Source organism: Desmodus rotundus, chromosome 4 (genome assembly GCF_022682495.2).
Source record: "Desmodus rotundus isolate HL8 chromosome 4, HLdesRot8A.1, whole genome shotgun sequence".
In the NCBI taxonomy this organism is placed as follows: Eukaryota; Metazoa; Chordata; class Mammalia; order Chiroptera; family Phyllostomidae; genus Desmodus; species Desmodus rotundus.
In genome coordinates, this window is record NC_071390.1 from 142,093,841 (window position 1) to 142,113,658 (window position 19,818).

General features: G+C 35.3%; 1 protein-coding gene across 1 annotated transcript in view; it reads right to left on the minus strand.

Moving 5' to 3' along the window:
- The window catches only part of DNAJC1 (DnaJ heat shock protein family (Hsp40) member C1), a 226,999-nt gene that overhangs the window by 29,441 nt on the left and 177,740 nt on the right, over positions 1-19,818 (minus strand). The window contains exon 9 of the mRNA XM_024576243.4: positions 1,439-1,558. Coding sequence (XP_024432011.3) covers positions 1,439-1,558 — 120 coding nt within the window. The remainder of the gene's footprint in view (positions 1-1,438; positions 1,559-19,818) is intronic.

Consider the following 19,818-nt stretch of genomic DNA (forward strand, 5'->3'; position numbering starts at 1 on the left):
TTTTTGTTAATCATTAATTTTAATGATTTAATAATTTTAATTATTTTTGTTAATTATATTAACAGTATATAATTGTATAATTGGAAGGTCATTGTACTTAAAACATAACCTTATGGTTCTTTCCTAGTCACCTAAGATAATTGGTCTCCTCATGAAACATTGCAAAAAAAAAAAAAGTTATAAGATACAAGAGCTTTTCCCCCCACATGATCAGACTTTAACTCTGAAGCCAAAATAATATGACATGTGATAAAAATCCAAATAGTAATATTTTGTGATTTTAAAAAGACCTGGCATTAAAAGGCATTAAAAACATTCCTATATATAATTTAAAATTCTCAAAGAAGATCTTGTGTAAAAGAAAAAAAATGATAGTAATGTTTTACAAGGTTGTTTCTAAATTAAAAAGTGGTAGTTTACTACAAAAAAATAACATAGCGTTTACGTAACAAACTTTCTTTTGGTAGTTGTGCTTATTAACCATTTTTGAGGGTTTTTAAATTGTTCATTATCAAAAAAGACCCAAAAGTATACTAACGGAATTGAGGAGGACATTTGAATCTTTGCTTTCAGTTAAATATTTCCCTTAAATATTTTAGATCTGTAAGATTTTTTAAAGTAAATGCTTAAGTAAATTCAGTAAACAATTAAAGAATATTTACTACCATTTGTGAGAACAAGGATCATATTGATGAAAATAAAAGTTTCTCTCAATTCCAAGTAAACATTTACTGAGTATTTAGTATTTAGGTGCTGTGTTAGGTGCTTTTATAAGATTCTCTGCCTTAAATTTCCTAAATAAAAGCACCCAAAGTGTTAAATCTAAAACTTTCCAGGTAAACACTTTGTTTTTTAAAATGTTAGGTATGGCCAATCATATTACATTTATATATATATATCTATATGGGGGGATATTAAACAACTTGTCAAAATAGGTGGTAGGCATCAACCTTGAAATAAAAACAAACATAGAAATATTAGTCCTTTAGTTAATGCAAACCACCTGTCTAAATACCTATGGCAAGCAACCTGTATAATTCAACGTTAAAAAGATCCAGCTGAAATACAACTTCTCTTTTCTTCTTCTTCTTTTTTTCTTTTAAATCTAACTTTTGTAATTCTGATCAGTCTGGGAACTATTTTTTCCCACAGCTGAAGGGGTCACTCTAAACACAAAAACTAGCATTGTTTTTCTGTGATTAGGTATTAGTAGCTTAAGTCTCTAAACACCAAATTCCTCAAACAGCTGTTAATTGTGGACCAGGGGACTGGTTGACATCTGCTTCTTGCTTATTTCGTTAATGGTTCACTTCCAGGTCCTAAAAGGATTGTAGCCTTTCTCCAAAGATAATGTTGGAGGCATCTATGTCTGCCTTCTACATAGTTGGCTTGTTCTGGTTTGTCACACTCCACACAATGCAAATCTGAGTGAACTCACATCTGTCACTGATCGACCCAATTCGTGGGCAATCTTTTCCCATCGACCTGGGGTCCCTCCTGGGAACTTAACCATACTTCTTGTCAGCTGGCTGAGGTCCTCTTCTGTCCATTCAGGTGCCTGAAAAATATTAAAGAAAAAGAAAGATAATTTAAAGAATGTTTGCTAATACATTTAACAAATCTGTGAAGCAAACTATTGGTAATATGCTTTCTGAAAAAACAATATTACAATATATCTAATAGTTTAGATAGAGGTTTGAGTTGCATATTTAACAATAGAATGCAAAGCTCCTGCAGCCTTTTAAATTTTCCTGTAAGAAATAAGAAAGCAGAATATTGTGAACCCAAGCTTTTGAAGATATTTAAAAAAAAAAAAAAAAAGACAAGTTTTGCATTAAAGAAACCACCCACAAGGCCTATGACGTGCATTGGGTATCACTACTGCTCACAAATGCCTTATATATGGATACTATAAAAGGTCTTGAAGTTGTAAGGAAAATTATAGGGCTTTTTGCTTTCTTTAAAGTATAAGCATAAATGAAAATGTCAACAAGTAAATGTAGAGATCTAGAATCATAACTGTGATAAAGATCTATTTTTTGGTCATTGTAAGTTCCGATATTCTAAAAATCATGCATTTTCAAAAAGTTTAACTTATCAAATGCTAGCATTTTATCAAAATTGGGAACAGAAATAAAATTAGAAACTGATGTGACCAAGACTTAAACCATCAAGTCCATTCAAAGCAACATTTCATTTTTGAGAAGTAGCTTCTAAAAGTTGATCAAATTATTAATTTGAATAATACCTTGAATAAAATACCTGAAATAAAATTCTAAGACCAAGCACATTCTCTGCATTTTCCTCAGCACTACCACATGGTCAAACCCAAAGCTGAGCAAAGCAAAAGAAACTATTATGAAATAACAAACAAACATGATACAATTATTTTACTTTACATTTTACCATTAAACTATTCCCAACCAGAGGCAGTAACCACTCTGGTATTAAACAATACTCTAGGAGTCAGCAGATAGATGGGAGGAAGCCCACCTTATTTTTCTTTAATTAAAAAGAAAGAAAGAAGGAAACCTTTGAGACAAATACCTTTTCTAATCACCATTTCCGATAATGAACAGGAATACATCAGGCCTTTTGCATTACAGAACCATCAGCACAGAACAACAGTCAGAGGTGAGTGACCCCAGGGACTATCTCCACAGCTACAGCAAAGCTTCTCCCTGACACTAATCCTCCCTGTCATTCTCCCACTGTGCTCTAACCACACTGACATCCGCCTGCCTCACTGCAAGCTTAACGGGGCCCTTCCTGACTTTTTACTGTCTCCCCCAATCAATGGTTCAAGCGTGCTCTTTTCACCATGTCCAAATGGCAGCCTCACTCATAATCAAAGTGCACTGCCCCTGTTAAAGGGCTTTCCGAAAGGCTCTTCCATTTGCATTCATTTGCAAAGCAAACTACTTTTATTCACTTTGTTCTGCTATCAAGAATGTTCCCTGAAGCAGATAAATTGGCATAAATACAACCTGCCACTTAAGAGTCAGTAAATAATAGCCAATAGTAGGGAGGGTTTTATCAATCATTCTATTTTGTATCCACTAAAAGCTGAAAGCCTCAAACATATTCATCAGTGCAGCCCTTAGTATCCATGCATAAATTCACATGAAAAGGTAGCCTGCACTGAGTATGGTTGAAATTTCTTTGATATTTAATGAATATCAGAAATCTAATTCTCCATATCAGGTAATTAAAAAATGTGAAGCTATTTCCTTTCTTTTTGCTTGTTTATGCTTTGTTTAGGGGAAAGAGAAGTGGTCTTCAGATATTATTCGGAGGGATGCAACTGGATTTTCAATGACAGTATATGCTTATTTTTATTGCTAAAAGCTGAAACTTCAATAACTATACCAGTTGGTTTCAGAAATACTAAAAGAAGAACTTAAATATAAGCTTATAGTACAAAGTCATACCAAAAAGTGTAAAGTTGACATTTTACAGAGATATAGCATTTAAGCCAAATAGTATATCAATGCGGTTTCATACTAAATCAAATCATCTTATTTTTGTATTAATTATAACAAACATTTCTGGAGCAAACAAAATTGTCTAACATGTTAATAATATAAAGGCACTGTTTCATATAGTAAACTAATTAGTTCAAATAATTCCTAGTTTTAATAGAGTGGCTTTCCAAATAGGCTGCATATATGAGCAATGGACTTTAAAAAAATCAGTCTGATTTTAATTACTTGTTAATAAAGTGAGTGTAAAAGTACAGTGCCACTTTTTCAAAGAAGGAAAAATTTAGTTTTATTAATTTATTTTTGGGAAGGAAAAATTTTAAATCAAGTATTTGGACAGATAATCCTGAAAAATTACTGACGGCTAGGACAATCTTTCTTTTTAGTTTCACAGTTATTTCATGACTGTGATTTTTATTATTAATATTAAAAGAAACTAGATCAATAATAACTAGGACCATAGTCTGAAATCTTTGAGAGGACCCGTTTAGCAAGCCCTTCTCTCTCCTACAGCTGTGTAAGGCACCCGGCTGAGTGTGCAATTCCTCAGCCATAGTTGTGTCTTTGGAGCAACAGAGCCGACTGTGATCCAGCTACTACAGCAGCCATCAGGGTGGCCATGGTGTGAATGTATTTTCCTTGTTCTAATCTGGAGCCAACTGTAGCTGTGAAAGTCAAATGAATGCATAAGCATACTGCTTTGCCACGTAAAGCCATGTGTGTCCATTATTACCAAGACACTGGGCCAAAAATTCATCTCTATAGTAAAGCAATGGAAGGTACCACATGGTGCGGGGACAGCTGTTGTGACTACACAAGCATTCCAATTTTGCATCAGAAAAGCCCCACTCTGGGAATAAATCTCCATACTGAATACAAAATAAAAAGTTTTCAAATTACTCCGTATTTTTATGTAATGACCCAAAAGTAAGAGCTGATATGAAATTTTAAATTATATTCCTAAATAATATCCCTTTGGGATAGATTTTTGTCAGAAAACCAGCTATGTTAAAGATTTGGTGCCTTTGAAAATTCTTACTATTCTTGGGAGATAGGAATTGGAGGCTGTAGCAAAAAGTACGTTATAGTTTTTAAGTACCCTATATACACTTCCTCCTCACAGCTTTAGATCATCAAGTGTTAATTAAAAAAAGGATCATGCAATTTATTTGGGACTGAAAACTTATGGCCAAATTAGAAGAAAAAATTTAAATGCACTTACTATTTATTGAGTTTCCTACTTGAATGACAAAAGGTTCATTTATATCTGGTAAGTAGATACTGAAGTTCCCTAATGAAGAATACGTCTACCGATATGACCTATGAATAATCATTATTCATATAATTAAAGAAATTACAATTTTGGACTCAGTAATTTTTAGTAGATTCAGCTCAACTCATAACTTCTCAGAAATGTTGCCTAAGAAATAATATCCTTATACAGCATCACCCAGTTAAAATATCAGATATATATCTAATAATGTGGTTGATATATCTAATAATTGAGTAATCTGCTATCTTCTAATTCTGTGTTCTATACTGACTTTGTGTTTTAGAATGTGCATTTGGCTTTCAGCTACACATTTTCCTTTCCAATTTCACGATATATGGACAAATGGATAAAAAAAAAGCAAACAACAACATTAGAAACAAATCATTTTAAATGTCTTTTCATTCTTAGGAAGAGAAACTCTTATTTGAAGAAAAGCTTGCCACTCATCCTGAACTATCATTCTAATGTTGCGATCCTTGAGCAGCAATCAGTATTTCGTGCTGTGTCCACAAAGGTCTCCTCATCTGTGGTTTAGGTGCCCTGCCAAAAAAGCGGTCCCATCTGGACCAGTGATCATAAAGTGTGTTCTCTGGGCTGGCAGCAGCCTGCACACTGTTACCCATCTGTGGCAAAGTAAGTTTAGAAACATGGAGTACAGGTTAAAAACAGAGCAATTTAGTACTGCCACAACCACCAACTGCACGGTCAATCAACTCTGCTTTTGAACAGAATATATGCCAGTTGAGGTGCTGTTAAACTAGAATGGGGGGATCATCCGAAGTGTGAGCTGCGCTCTTGTTAGGCACAACAGGACTAGAGTGGTCAGCAACAACTGAAGATAAAAAATTTATAAACCTGGTCTGTCACTGCAGATGTTTGAGAAACACTGCTCAAGACAATGCAAACAGATCAAATTCTTTTTAACTCCTGCTTTGGGAGGAGTAAATAAATCCCTCTTGAGAAGTGAACAAAAAACGATGTTTAATTTATTCCTTTCAAAAATATTTTACGCCACCAAGGGTTATGGTGATTTTGACACACCGTAGAAGATGACTAATACAGAAAGATTAGTCCAGGGAGCATGTCCAGGATGTTTAAAGAACAGCAAGATGATCAGCGCAGCAAGAGCACCACAGGCAAAGAGGGCAGGGGGAGGAGATGAGGCCAGAGAGGGAAGGAGGTAAAATCAAAGGGCAGAGAGGCCGCTGCAAAGCTCACTTACTTTGCACGATTCACAAAACCATAGGAGGGATTTTATGTTTTACTAAGTTATAACTGACATGCAACATTATATTAGTTTTAGGTGCACAAGATAATTTGATATTTGTACTATATCGTGAATTGATCATCAGTTAGTCTAGTTAACATCTGTCACCATATATAGTTACAGTTTCTTTTCTTGTGAAGAGAACTTTTAAGATTTACTCTCTCAGCAAGTTTCAAATATGAAACACAGTATTACTACCGTCACCAGGCTGTACTTTACGTTTCCATGACTTTTTATAACTGGAAGTTTGTACCTTTTGACTTTATCCATTTGACACACACCCCATGCCGTGCACACCACTTCTGCCACTTCTAGCAACTGTCCATCTGTACTCTGTATCTATGAGCTTGTTTTGTTAAAGATCCCACAGATAAGTGAGAATACAGGGCATTTCTCTTTCTCTTGACTTAATGCATGTAGCACAAGGCCCTCAAGGTCCATCCATGTGTTGTGACAAGTGGCAGAATTTTCTTTTCTCAAGGGTGGGAGGAAGGGGTGGGTGGGGCAGTGGGGAGTGATGGAGGGAAAATGGAGACAACTGCACTTGAACAACAACTGAAAAAAAGAATTTTAATTTTTCACCAAATCTGAATAATTTTCCTGTGTGCACATGTGCATGTATTTACTACCATTTTCTTAAAAAATTTCTTCAATTAGTTGACAATACTATATTAGTTTTAGGTGTCAACATAGTCAGTAGACATTTACATAACTTATGAAGTGACATGCCAATAAGTGTAACACACATCTGACGACATACATACTTCTTAATAGGTTGGCCGAAATTTGTTTAGTTTTTTCCACACATGGCTCTAATAGTGTTAGTTGTCTTTAACTCCATTCGAAACAATTTTGTTAGATTGTATTGCGACAGCTGTCGTATCAGCGTGCATTTTTAAAAACCTTATCAAAATTGGTGACTTTTTGTGCAGCCATTTTAATGTTAAAGATGGAAGAAAATATGCAACGACTTTCAGCGTATTATTATGCTTTATTATTTCAAGAGAGGTAAAAAGGCAACTAAAACACAAAAAAGATTTGTGCCGTGTATGGAGAAGGTGCTGTGACTGACTGAAAGTCCAAAAGTGGTTTGTGAAGTTTCTTTGTACTATTGACATTTTCACCAAAAATTCTTTGCTGTGGGACTGACTTATGCATTGGAAGATGTTTAGCAGCACCCCTGGCCACCACCACTAGAAGCCAATAGTGGGAGGTAGCCAGCAGACTCAGAATATCCAAATCAGTAAAGTAATTGGTGAAAGTGAAAAATGTGTCTTTTATTTTATGGAAAAAACTAAACAGACTTTTTGGTCAACCCAGTATATACAATATTATTGACTATATTCTCTACGCTGAGCATCCCTGTGACTCTTTTGTAACTACCAATTGTACTTCTTAATCCTTTCACCTTTTAACCCAGTCCCCCAAACCCCTGTCCTCTGGCAACTATCAGTCTGCTCTCTGTATGTATGAGTATGTTTCTGTTTTGGTTGTTCATATATTTTGCTGTCTAGATTCCACATATAAGTGAAATTATATGGTATTTACCTTCTGTCTTATTTCACTGAGCATAACCACCTCTAGATCGATCCTTGTTGTCTCAAATGGTTAAGATTTTATTATTTTATGGATGAATAATATTCCATTGTATATATGTACCACATTTGAGTTATCCATTTTGTTTCCATGTCCTGGCTATTGTGAATAATGCTGCAATAAACATGGGAGTGCATATTATCTTTTGGAGTTTGTGGGGTTTTGGGGGGGGGTGAGGGATAAACACCTAGAAGTGGAGTTGCTGGGTCATAAGGCAGTTCCATTTTTGATTTTTGGAGGAAACTCCAATCGTTTTCCATAGTGGCTGCACCAAGGGGGATTCCCACCAATAGTGCACAATCCACCCTTTTCTCCACATCCTCGCCAACACTTGTTTGTTGATTTACTGACAACAGTCATTCTGGCAGGTGTGAGGTAGTACCTCATTGTGGTTTTAATTTGTATTTATCTGATACTTAGTGATGTTGAGCATTCTTCCATATGTCTGTTGACCATCGGTAATGTACGTCCTTTTTAGAGAAGGGTCTATTTAGTTCTTCTGCCCATTTTTTAAACTGAAGTGTGTATTTTATTGGTGTTAAACTGTATGAGTTCTTTATAAATTTTAGATATTAACCCCTTATCAGATGTATCATTGCCAAATATCTTCTCCCATTCAGCAGGTTGTCTTTTTGCTTTGTTGATGGTTTCAATTGCTGTGCAAAAACTTTTTAGTTTGATGTAGTCCCATTTTTTCTCCTTTTCCTTGCCCAAGGAGATATGTCAGGAAATAATATAGCTATGATAAATGTCAGAGATTCTACTGCCTATGTATTCTTCTAGGAGTTTTACATTAAGTCTTTAATACATTTTGGGTTTATTCTTGTATGTGGTGTAAGAAGGTGGTCTAGTTTCTTTTTTTAGATGTATCTGTTCAATTTTCCCAATACCATTTATTGATTAGACTATCTTTATTCCATTGTATGTACTTGCCTCCTTTGTCATATATTAACTGACCATATAAGCATGGATTTATTTTTGGGCCCCCTATTCTGTTTCATTGATCTGTGTGTCTGTTTTTATTTCAGTACTCTGCTGGGTTTGATTACTACAGCCTTGTAGTATAGTTCGATCGGGTAATGTGATTAATTCTTTCTTCTTCGTTATCAAGATTGCTCTGGCTATTAGGGTTCTTTTGGTGTCTCATATAAATTTTGGGGATATTTCTTCTAGTTCTGTGAAAAACACTTTTGGTATTTAAATAGGAATTGTGTTGAATGTACAGACTGCTTTGGGTAGTATGGATTTAATGATGTGAATTGTTCCTACACACAAGTATGGTATTTGCTTCCATTTATTTGTATCTTCTTCAATTGCTTTCTTCACTGAGTTATAATTTTCCGAATACTGGTCTTTTACTTCCTCGGATAAATTATTCATAGGTATTTTATTTTATTTTGATGCAATTGTGACAGCCCTTTCTTAATATCTTTCTGATAGTTCATTTTTTGTGTATAACAAGGCAACCAATTTCTGAATATTAATTTTGTATCCTGCTACTTTACTGAATTCATTTATTAGTTTTAATAGGTTCTTTGTGGATTCTTAAGGCTCTCAATATATAGTATCATTTCAACTGCAAATAAGGAAAGTTTTACTTCTTCCTTTTCAACTTGGATGCTTTTTATTTTTCTTGTCTAATTGCTGTGACTAGGACTTCTAATGCCATGGTGAATAACAAGTGGTGTGGAATCTTGTGTCATTCCTGATCTTAAAGAAAAAAGCTTTCAGCTTGCCCTGGCTGGTGTAGCTTTGTGGATTGAGTGTGGGCCTGCAAACTTAAGGGTTGCTGATTCAACTGCCAGTCAGGGCACATGCCAGGGTTATGGGCCAGGTCTCCAGTAGGGGGTGTGTGAGACGCAACCACATATTGATGTTTATCTACCTCTCTTTCTCCTTCACTTCCCCTCTCTCTAAAAATAAGTAAATAAAATCTTAAAAAAAAAAAAAGAAAAAAGCTTTCAGGTTTTCACCATTATGACATCAGCTGTGTTTGTCATATAGGCCTTTTTAAAAAAGATATATTTTATTGATTATGCTATTACAGTTGTCCCACTTCCCCCCCCTTTATTCCCCTCTGCCCTGCACCCCCCCATTCCCTCCCTTTAGTTCACGTCCATGGGTCATATACTGTATTTTTTTTGGACTGTAAGACGCACCAGACCATAAGACTTACTGTAGCAGCAACCTGCTCCTGCCCCTGTGACGCTGCTCCACCACCACCCCTCACCCCCCCCACTGAGCTAGATAAGCTACATTCACATTATAAGATGCACCCCCACTTTCTGCCCAAATTTGGGGGGGAGTGTGTCTTACAGTTCGAAAAATACAGTACATAAGTTCTTTTCGCTTCTACATTGCCCATACTATTCTTAACCTCCCCTGTCTTCTACCTACCATTTAATGCTACTTATTCTCTGCACCTTTTCCCCCTCTCTCTCCACCCACTGCCCCGCTGATAACCCTCCATGTGATCTCCATTTCTGTGATTCTGTTCCTGTTCTAGTTGGTTGCTTAGTTTGCTTTTGTTTTTGGTTCGGTTGTTAATAACTGAGTTTGTTGTCATTTTACTGTTCACATTTTTGATCTTCTTTTTCTCAGATAAGTCCCTTTAACATTTCGTGTAATAAGGGCTGGGTGATGATGAACTCCTTTCACTTGACCTTATCTGGGAAGCAATTTATCTGCCCTCCCATTCTAAATGATAGCTTTGCTGGATAGAGTAATCTTGGATGTAGGTCCTTGCCTTTCATGACTTTGAATACTTCTTTCCAGCCCCTTCTTGCCTGCCTGCAAGGTTTCTTTTGAGAAATCAGCTGATAGTCTTACGGGCACTCCTTGGTAGGTAACTGTCTCCTTTTCTCTTGCTGCTTGTAAGATTCTCTCCTTATCTTTAATCTTGGGTAATGCAATTATGATGTGCCTTGGTGTGTTCCTCCTTTGGTCCAACTTCTTTGGGACTCTCTGAGCTCCCTGGACTTCCTGAAAGTCTTATTTCCTTTGGCAGATTGGGGAAGTTCTCCATTATGTTTTCAAGTAAGTTTTCAATTTCTTCATCTTCCTCTTCTCCTTCTGGCACCCCAGTGATTCAGATGTTGGAATGTTCAAAGTTGTCTTGGAGGTTCCTAAGCCTCTCCTCATTTTTTGAACTCTGGTTTTGTTCATTCTATCCTGGTCGAATGTTTGTTTCTTCCTTCTGCTCCAAACCATTGATTTGAGTCCCAGTTTCCTTCCCGTCACTGTTGGTTTCCTGTACATTTTCCTTTATTTCACTTTCCATAGCCTTCACTTTTTCCTCTATTTTGTGACCACACTCAACCATTTCTGTGAGCATCCCGATAATCAGTGTTTTGAACTGTGCATCTGATAGGTTGGTTATCTCTTCATCACTTAGTTGTATTTTTTCTGGAGCTTTGATCTGTTGTTTCATTTGGGCTACTTTTTTTTTTTTTTTTTTTGTCCTGGAGCACCTGTTATGTAGTAAGGGGTGGAGCCTTAGGTATTCAGCAGGGAGGGTAACCCACATTGCTGCACTGTGGCACAATATGTGGGAGAGGAGTCTGAGAGGGAACAATGCTGCTTGCTTGGTTCTTGGCTAGCTTTCAGTCACTTCCTCTGCTACCCACAAGCAAATTGGGCCCTTCTGGGGCTAATTCCCCGGGAGGGGTGTGGGTTTGTGTAGGTTCTAGGACCCTGTGGGTCACTCCAATGAACTCTCCTGTGAGGTTGGTAATTTCTCCCACCACCTCAACCCTCCCAGTTTTTGTTTTTCAGCCAGAGGTTTTGTGGCTCTATTTCCCCGCACTGGAACCCTGAGTTGCCCGGTCTGTCTCACTCCCTAGCAGTTTCTCCCACTTTATCTGCATACAACTGTGGGACTGCCTGCTCCGCCTGCGGCCATCTTGCCCAGTCGGACAGCCACCACCTTTCCATGAATCCTCTCTGCCCCAGCTGCCCGAGTCCGCTCCTCCTACTGGTTTGGATGAATGTTTTTTCTTTAACTCCTGGGTCATCAGACTTCCATACAGTTCAATTTCCAGTCAGTTCTGGTTGTTTTTTGTTTTTAAATTTGTTGTTGTCCTTATTTTGGTTGTGTGAGGAGGCACAGTCTATCTACCTACACCTCCATCTTGGCTGGAAGTCCTGATATTCAGCTGACAGTTTTATAGGAGCTCCCTTGTTCATAACTAACTGCTTTTCTCTTTCTGCCTTTAAGATTCTCTCTGTATCTTTAACCTTTAGCACTTGAATTATGATGTGTCTTTGTGTGGGCCTCTTTAGGTTCATTTTATTCGGGACTCTGTGTGCTTTCTGGACTTGTATGTCTATATATTTTTTTTTGCCATGTTAGGAAAGTTTTCCATCCCTATTTCTTCAAATAGGTTCCTTGTTCTCTCTCTCTTTTTTTTGGTACCACTATGATGCAAATGTTGTTACACTTGATGTTGTCCTGCAGGTCACTTAACCTATCCTCATTTTTGGGGGTTCTTTTTTCTTTTTGATATTTTTATTGGGAGTTTTCTGCTACCTTTTCTACCAGATTGCTGGGTTGATCCTCTGCTTCCCTTTAATGTATTCTTCATTTCATTTATCATATTCTTCATTTCTGATTGGGTTTTTTTGTGTGTTTTCTATTTCCATTTTTATGTTTCTTATCTCTTTGTTGAAGTTCTCAGAGAGGTCATCTATTCTTCCTCTAAGTTCAGTGAGCATCCTTATAACCAGTGTTATAAACTCTGTATCAGTTCTCCCAAAGATGATTCATAAATAGGAGAGAAGTTAATTCATTACATACAATAGATTTTTAGGGCATTAGGATACAATTCTTTTGTAAAACACTATTTATGAAAGGCTAAGTGAGAGAGTAGTTCCAAAAGGTTTGCATAATTGAAATCTTAGATTGATGTTCTTCAGGATACTTACTTAATTATTGTGTAATATGTAAGTTTTTAAAATATTATAATTGACACTCCATATTAGTTTCAGGTGTATAACATAGTGATTATACACATACATAATTTACAAAGGGATCACCTCAATAAGTCTAGCACCTGACATACATAATTTTCACAACTATTGACTATATTCCTTAACCTATATTCCCTATTACAGGGATGTACTTTACATCCCTATAACTATTTTTATAACTGCCAATTTGTACTTCTTAATCCCTTTCACCTTTTTACCCTCCATCCCAACCACTCTTCCATCTGGTCACCATCAATTTGTTCTCTGTATCTCTGAGTGTTTGTTTTATTTATTCATTTATTTTCTTTTTTGGATTCTACATGCAAGTGAAATCATATTCTATTTTTCTTTCTTAGTCTGATTTATTTCACTTAATACTCTCTAAGTCCATCAATGTCATTGAAAATGACAAGATTTCTTTTTTATGGCTTAGCAATATTCCATTATATACAGGGTGAGACAAAAGTAGATTTACAATTGTGAGTACATGAAACAGTTTATTCTTGTATTATTATTTATTAATTTTTACATTATTTTCCATACAAACAACTGTAAACCTACTTGTCCCCCTACCCTGTATTTGGAATATGTCCATTTATCTATTGCTGGACCTTAGGCTGCCTCTGAATCTTGTCTATTGTAAATAATGCTGCAATAATCATAGGGGCACATATGTTTATTTCAAAATAGTGTTTTGAGTTTCTTCAGATAAATGCCCGGAAGTGGTATTGCTGGGTTATATTGTAGTTCTCTTTTTATGACTGCACCAATTTCCAATCCCACCAAGAGTACACGAGTGCTCCCTTTTCTTCACATTCTCACCCATACCTGTTTGTTGATTATTGACAATAGTTTTTCTGGTAGGTGGGAGGTGATATTTCATTGTGGTTTTAATTCATATTTCCCTTAAGATTACTGGTGTTGAACTTATTTTCAATAAAACTTTATGCTCATTAAAAAGAATCCTTTCCTCAAAACACTGTTAAATAATAAATTCAGGTTGGAGAAAATGATCTGGAGGGGGTATCTGCCTAGTCCTGGCACATTTTATCCAGTCCTCCTGGCCAATCCCACACCTTTAATTGCTGCACTTTTCTGGGCTTCTGTAACATGAGTTGGCTCCTCCTTACTGCAAGGATAGAATGGAGAAAGCTAAGATCCAAGTAGTTACTAAATATCCATTACATTCCACCTTCTAACATTTTATTAACATTTCCTATATGCTAATATAATCATGTCTCTTCCATTCATGTTCATGTTTTGCTCATAGAGTAATTGGGTTGTTTATCTTTTTTATTATTCAGTTGTAACAGATCCTTATATTGTGTGAACACAAGATCTGTCAGATAAGTTTTATGCGTATTTTCTTTCTGTCCATAACCTATATTTTCACTTAAAAGTCTTTAACTTACAGAAAAGTTGTAAAAAGAGTACAAAATTCACACACACACACACACCACAAATATATATATTCCTTATCTAGCTACTATTTAGCTACTATGAGGTTAACATCTTTTTAAAAAATAGTGGTACAATTGACAGATTAGTTTTAATCTTTGTCCAAAATAATGATTCAATATTTATACATATTACAACATGATCACAAGTCTAGTTAACATCCATTTCGGTGCATAGGTAAAAAAATTTTTTTCTGGTCATGTGCAATTTTAAGATTTACTCTCAACTTTCAAATATGTCATACAGTATTGTTAGCTATAGTCACTATGCTGTAAATTATATCTTCATAACTAATTTATTTTATAACTGAAAGTTTGTACCTTTGACCCCCTTAACATATTTTGCCCACCCCCAAATCAAGCCTTTGCAAACCACCAATCTCTTCTCTGTATCTGATATTGGTCTTAAACTTTAAAAAAATTATTATACATTCCACATATATAGGTGACATCATCTAATAATTGTATTTCTCTGCTATTTTCTTACTTAGCATAATGCTCTCAAGGTCCATCCATGTTGTCACCAATGGCAATATTTCTTTATTGTTATAGCTGAATAACACTCCATTGTATATACATGCCAAATGTTCTTTATTCATTCATCCATTGATAGACACTTAGGTTGTTTCTACATCTTGGATACTGAAAATCATGCTGTAATGAGCATGGTGCATATATATCTTTCCCAGTTATTGTTTTAGTTTCTTATATTTTGTAAAAATAAATACCCAGAAGTGCAATCGGTGGCTTATATGATAGTTCCATTTTTAATTTTTTGAAAAACCTCTGTATTGATTTCCATAGTGGCTAATTAATTTACATTTCCATCAATACTGTATAAGGTTTTCCTGATCTCTACATCCTTGGCAATACCATTCTGACAGGTGTGAGTGAGGTGATAGCTCATTGTGGCTTGGATTGCATTTCCCTGATGATTAGTGATGTTGAGCACCTTTTCATATATGTCTTCTTTGGAAAAAAAAATTTTTTCAGATCTTTTGCCTATTCTTTTAATCCCTTCACATTCCTCACCTAGACACCAAGCCCCTCCATATTAACAGCTAGTCTGTTTGCTGTATCTATGAGTCTGTTTCAATTTTGTTTGTTAGATTCCACATGTAAGTGAAATCATATGGTATTTGTCTTTCCCTAACTGGCTTATTTCACTTAGCGTAATACTGTCTAGGTCCATCCATGCTGTCTCAGAAGGTAAGATTTCCATCTTCTTTATGATTCAATAGTGTTACATTGTGTAAATGTGCCACAGCTTTTTTATCTACTCTTCTACTGATAGGCTCTTGAGCTGCTTCCAAATCTTGGCTATTGTAAATAATGCTGCAATGAACACAGGTGTGCATATATTTGAATCAGTGTTTCTAGTGTTTTCAGATATATACCTAGAAGTGAAATTGCTGGGTCATAAGGCAGTTCCATTATTAATTTTTTGATGAAACTTCATATGGTTTTCCCCAGTCGCTGCAACCAATCTGCATTCCCACAAACAGTGCTCGAAGGTTCCCTTTTCTCTACATCCTCACCAACACTTGCTGTTTGTTGATTTACTGATGATAGTAAATTCTGACAGGTGTGAGGTGAAATCTCATTGTGGTTTCAATTTGCATTTATCTGGTGACTAGTGACATTAACAACTTTTCATACAACTACTGGCCATCTGTATGTCCTCATGGGAGAAGTGACTATTCAGTTCCTTTTCTCATATTTTAATTGGATTGTCTTGTTTTTTGGTGTTGAGTTTGGAAGTTCTTTAAAACTTTTGGATATTAATACCTTATCTAGTATATCATTGGTGAATATGTTCAACATTCAGTGAGTTTGGTTGATGATTGCTTTGCTGTGCAAAACCTTTTTAGTTTTTGCACTCCCATTTATTTTTTTTGTTCCCTTGTCTGAGGAGATATATCAAAAATACTTTTTTATATAAAAAAAGATATAAAAAAATACTGCTATGAGAAAATGTCCAAGGTTTTTACTGCCTACGTTTTCTTCTAGGATTTTTATTGTTTTGAGTCTATATTTAAGTCTTTACTCCATTTTGAGTTTATTTTTGTGTGTGGTGTAAGAAGGTGGTTTAGTTTTATTTTTTTGCACATCTGTCCAATTTTCCCAACACCATTTATTGAGTAGATCATCTTGACCACATTGCGTGTTCTTGCCTCCTTTGTTGAATATAAATTGACCATAAAGGCTTGGGTTTATTTTTGGGCTATTTTTAAAAATTATATTTTATCGATTATGCTATTACAGTTGTCCCAATTTCCCTCCTTTGCCACGATCCACCCAGCACCTCCCACTCCCTCAGGCAGTCCCCACACCTTTGCTCTACCCAGCAAAGCTGTCATTTAGAACAATCTTGGCTAGAGGTTCCTGCTTTTCATGACTTGGAATACATATTGCCAATCCCTTGTAGCCTGCAAAATTTCTTTTGAGAAATCAGCTAAGAGTCTTATGTGAACTCCTTTGTAGGTAATTATCTGCTCTTCTCTGGCTGTTTTAAGATTCTCTCTTTATCTTTAACCTTTGGCATTTTAATTATGATGAGTCTTGGGGTCAACAACTTTGTCCTTCTTGTTTGCGACTCTCTGTGCTTCCTGGACTTGCATGTCTATTTCCTTCACCAAATAAGGGACATGTTCTTTTGTTATTTTTTTCAAATAAATTTCCAATTTCTAGCTCTTTCTCTTTTTCTGGCATCCCTATGATGCAAATGTTGGAATGCTTGAAGTTGTCTCAGAAGCTGCTTACACTTGCCTTTTTTTTTTTTTTTTTTTGGATTCTTTTTTCTTCTTGTTCTGATTAGTTATTTTTTTGGTTCACTATGCTCCAAATAGCTGATTGGATTCTCAGCTTCATCCACTCTACTGTTGATTCCCTGTAATTGGTTTTTATTTCTCTTAGTGTATCTTTCATTTCTGAGTATTTTCTTATGCTGTTGAGATCCTAACTTCCTTGAGCATCGTTATAGACAGTATCTGAACTCTGCATCAGATAGATTGCTTATCTCAGTTTTGTTTAGTTCTTTTTCTGGATTTTAGATTGCTTTGGTTACTGTGGACATTTTAATGATGCCAATTCTACCTATCCATGAACACACTATATGCTTCCACTTATTTGTATTCTCTTGAGAATGTCTTTAAGGTTTTTTTTTTTTTTAAATGTACTCAATTTTCTGAGTACAGGTCTTTTACCTCTTTGGTTAAATTTATTCCTAGATATTTAATTAATTAATGTATTTTTGATGCAGTTCTAAATTGGGTAGTTTTCATAATGTCCCCTTCTGATAGTTTATTATTGATGTAGAGAAATGCAACTGATTTCTGAATATTTTTGTATCCTGCTACTTTACTGAGTTCATTTATTAGTTCTAGTAGTTTTTGGCAGAATCTTTAGGGTTCTATACACAGTATCAAGTCATCTGCAAATAATGGCAGTTTTACTTCCTCCTGTCTGATTATTGTGGCTAACACATCCAGTACTATGTTGAATTACAGTGGTGAAAGCTGACATCATTGTCTTGCTCCTGATCTTAAGGGAAATGTTTAATTTTAGCCCACTGAGTATGAGGTTAGCTGTGGGTTTGTCATATATGGCATTTATTATGTTGAGGTACATTCTTTTTATTCTGACTTTGCTGACAGTTATATGTATCATAAATGGGTGCTGGATTTTATAAAATTCTTTTCTACTGATATGATAATGTGATTTTTATACTTCATTTTGTGGTGTTTAATGAAGTATAAACATATACGTCCTTATATTTTTATGCGGTGTTTCACACTTATTGATATACAGATATTTTACCAACCTTGCATCTCCAGAATAAATCCAAGTTGATCATCGCGTGTGATCTTTTTAATGTATTGCCAGATGGGGTTTGCTAATTTGTCAATGATTCTAGCATCTATGTTCATTAGGGATATTGGCCTTTAATTTTCTTTCTTTGTAGTTTCCTTATCTGGTTTTAAAATTACAATGATGTAGGCTTTGTAAAATGGGCTTGGGAGTCTTCTCTTCACTTGAAAGTTTTAGAATAGTTGGTGAAGGATAGGTGTTAGTCCTCCTGTGAGTGTTTAGTAAAATTCACCTGTGAAACCATCCAGTCCAGAACTTCGGGAGATTTTTTGATTATTGCTTCAATTTCATTAGTTGTAATGAATATATTTAGATTTTCTGATTCTTTTAGTTTTAGTACATATTCCTAGATTATATGTTTCTAGGAATTAATCCGTTTTGTCCAGATTGTCTAATAAGTTGGCATATAGTCGTCTGTAATATTTTCTTACATTACCTTGCATTTCTGTGGAGTCAATTGTTATTTCTCCCTTTCAATTCTAATTTTACTTTTTTGGGTCATCTCTTTTTTTTCTTGGTGAGGCTGGTTAGAATTTTGTCAATATTGTTTATCTTTTCAAAGAACAAGCTCTTGGGTTCATTGATCTTTTTTTTTTTTTTTTTTTTTAGATCTACTTCAATTATTTCTGCTCTGATCTTTATTATTTCCTTTCTTCTACTCACCTTGAGTTTTGTTAATCTTCTTCTAGTTCCCTTTAGTGTAATGTTAAAATTTTTATTTGAGATTTTCCATTTTCTTGAGGTAGGCCTATAATGCTATGAACTTCCCTAAAAGGACTGCTTTCTCTGTGTCCCCTAGTTTTGGGTTGTTGTGTTTGCATTTTCATTTGTTTCAAGGTATCTTTTAATTTCTTCCTTGATCTTTGTTAAGCCATTCATTGTTCAGTAACATGCTATTTAGCTTCCAGATGTTTGTGTACTTTTCAGATTATTTTCTTGTGATTGATTTCTACTTTCCTACTATTATGGTCAGAGATGCTTGATATGATTTCAAACTTCTTAAATTTATTGAGACTTGTTTTATGTCCTAACATGTGGTCCATCCTAGAAAATGTTCCATATGTACTTGAAAAGAATGTATATTTGGCTGCTTTGGAGTATAAATGCTCTGAATATATCAAATAAACCCCTTTGATCTAGGGTGTCATTTAAGGTCACCATTTCCTTGCTGATTTTCTTTCTGGAAGATCTGTCCATTGATGTCAATAGTGTGTTAAAGTCCCCAACTGTGACTGTATTACTGTTGATATCTCCCTGTATATCCACAAATATTTGCTTTATATATTTAGGTGCTCCTATGTTGGGTACCTATTATATCCTCTTGTTATACTACTCCCTTCATCATTATGTGGCGTTATCCTTCCTGTCTTATTATTGCATTTATTTTTTTAATAGGAATTTACTTTTTAAACTTTGTGTTATTTATTGTTTAGAGAGAGGGGAATGGAGGGGAAAGAGGGAGAGAACCATCAATATGTGCGAGCAATATCAATTGGTTGCCTCTTGTACATCCCCAACTGGGGACCTGGTCTGCAACCCAGGCATGGGCATGACTCAGAATTGAACCAGAGACATTTTGGTTCACAGGATGATGCCCAACCCACTGAGAAACACCAGCCAGCATAACCTTATGTACCCATCACTCAGCTTCAATAATGAACAAATGTTCAATCTTGTTTCATGGACATATCATTCACTTCCCCTCTCCTATATTATTTTAATGCATATTTAAAGTTTTAGAAAATAACTGCAAAAAAATTGAATGCAACAAAAGCTTCTCTGAGGTACATTTTATTAAAACTCTTAAAACTTAATGACAAAGAATTATCAAGGCAGCCTGGGAAAGGAAGATAGTACTGTACATAGAAAATACCATTAGATTATTATCGTGCTTTTCAGTAGAAG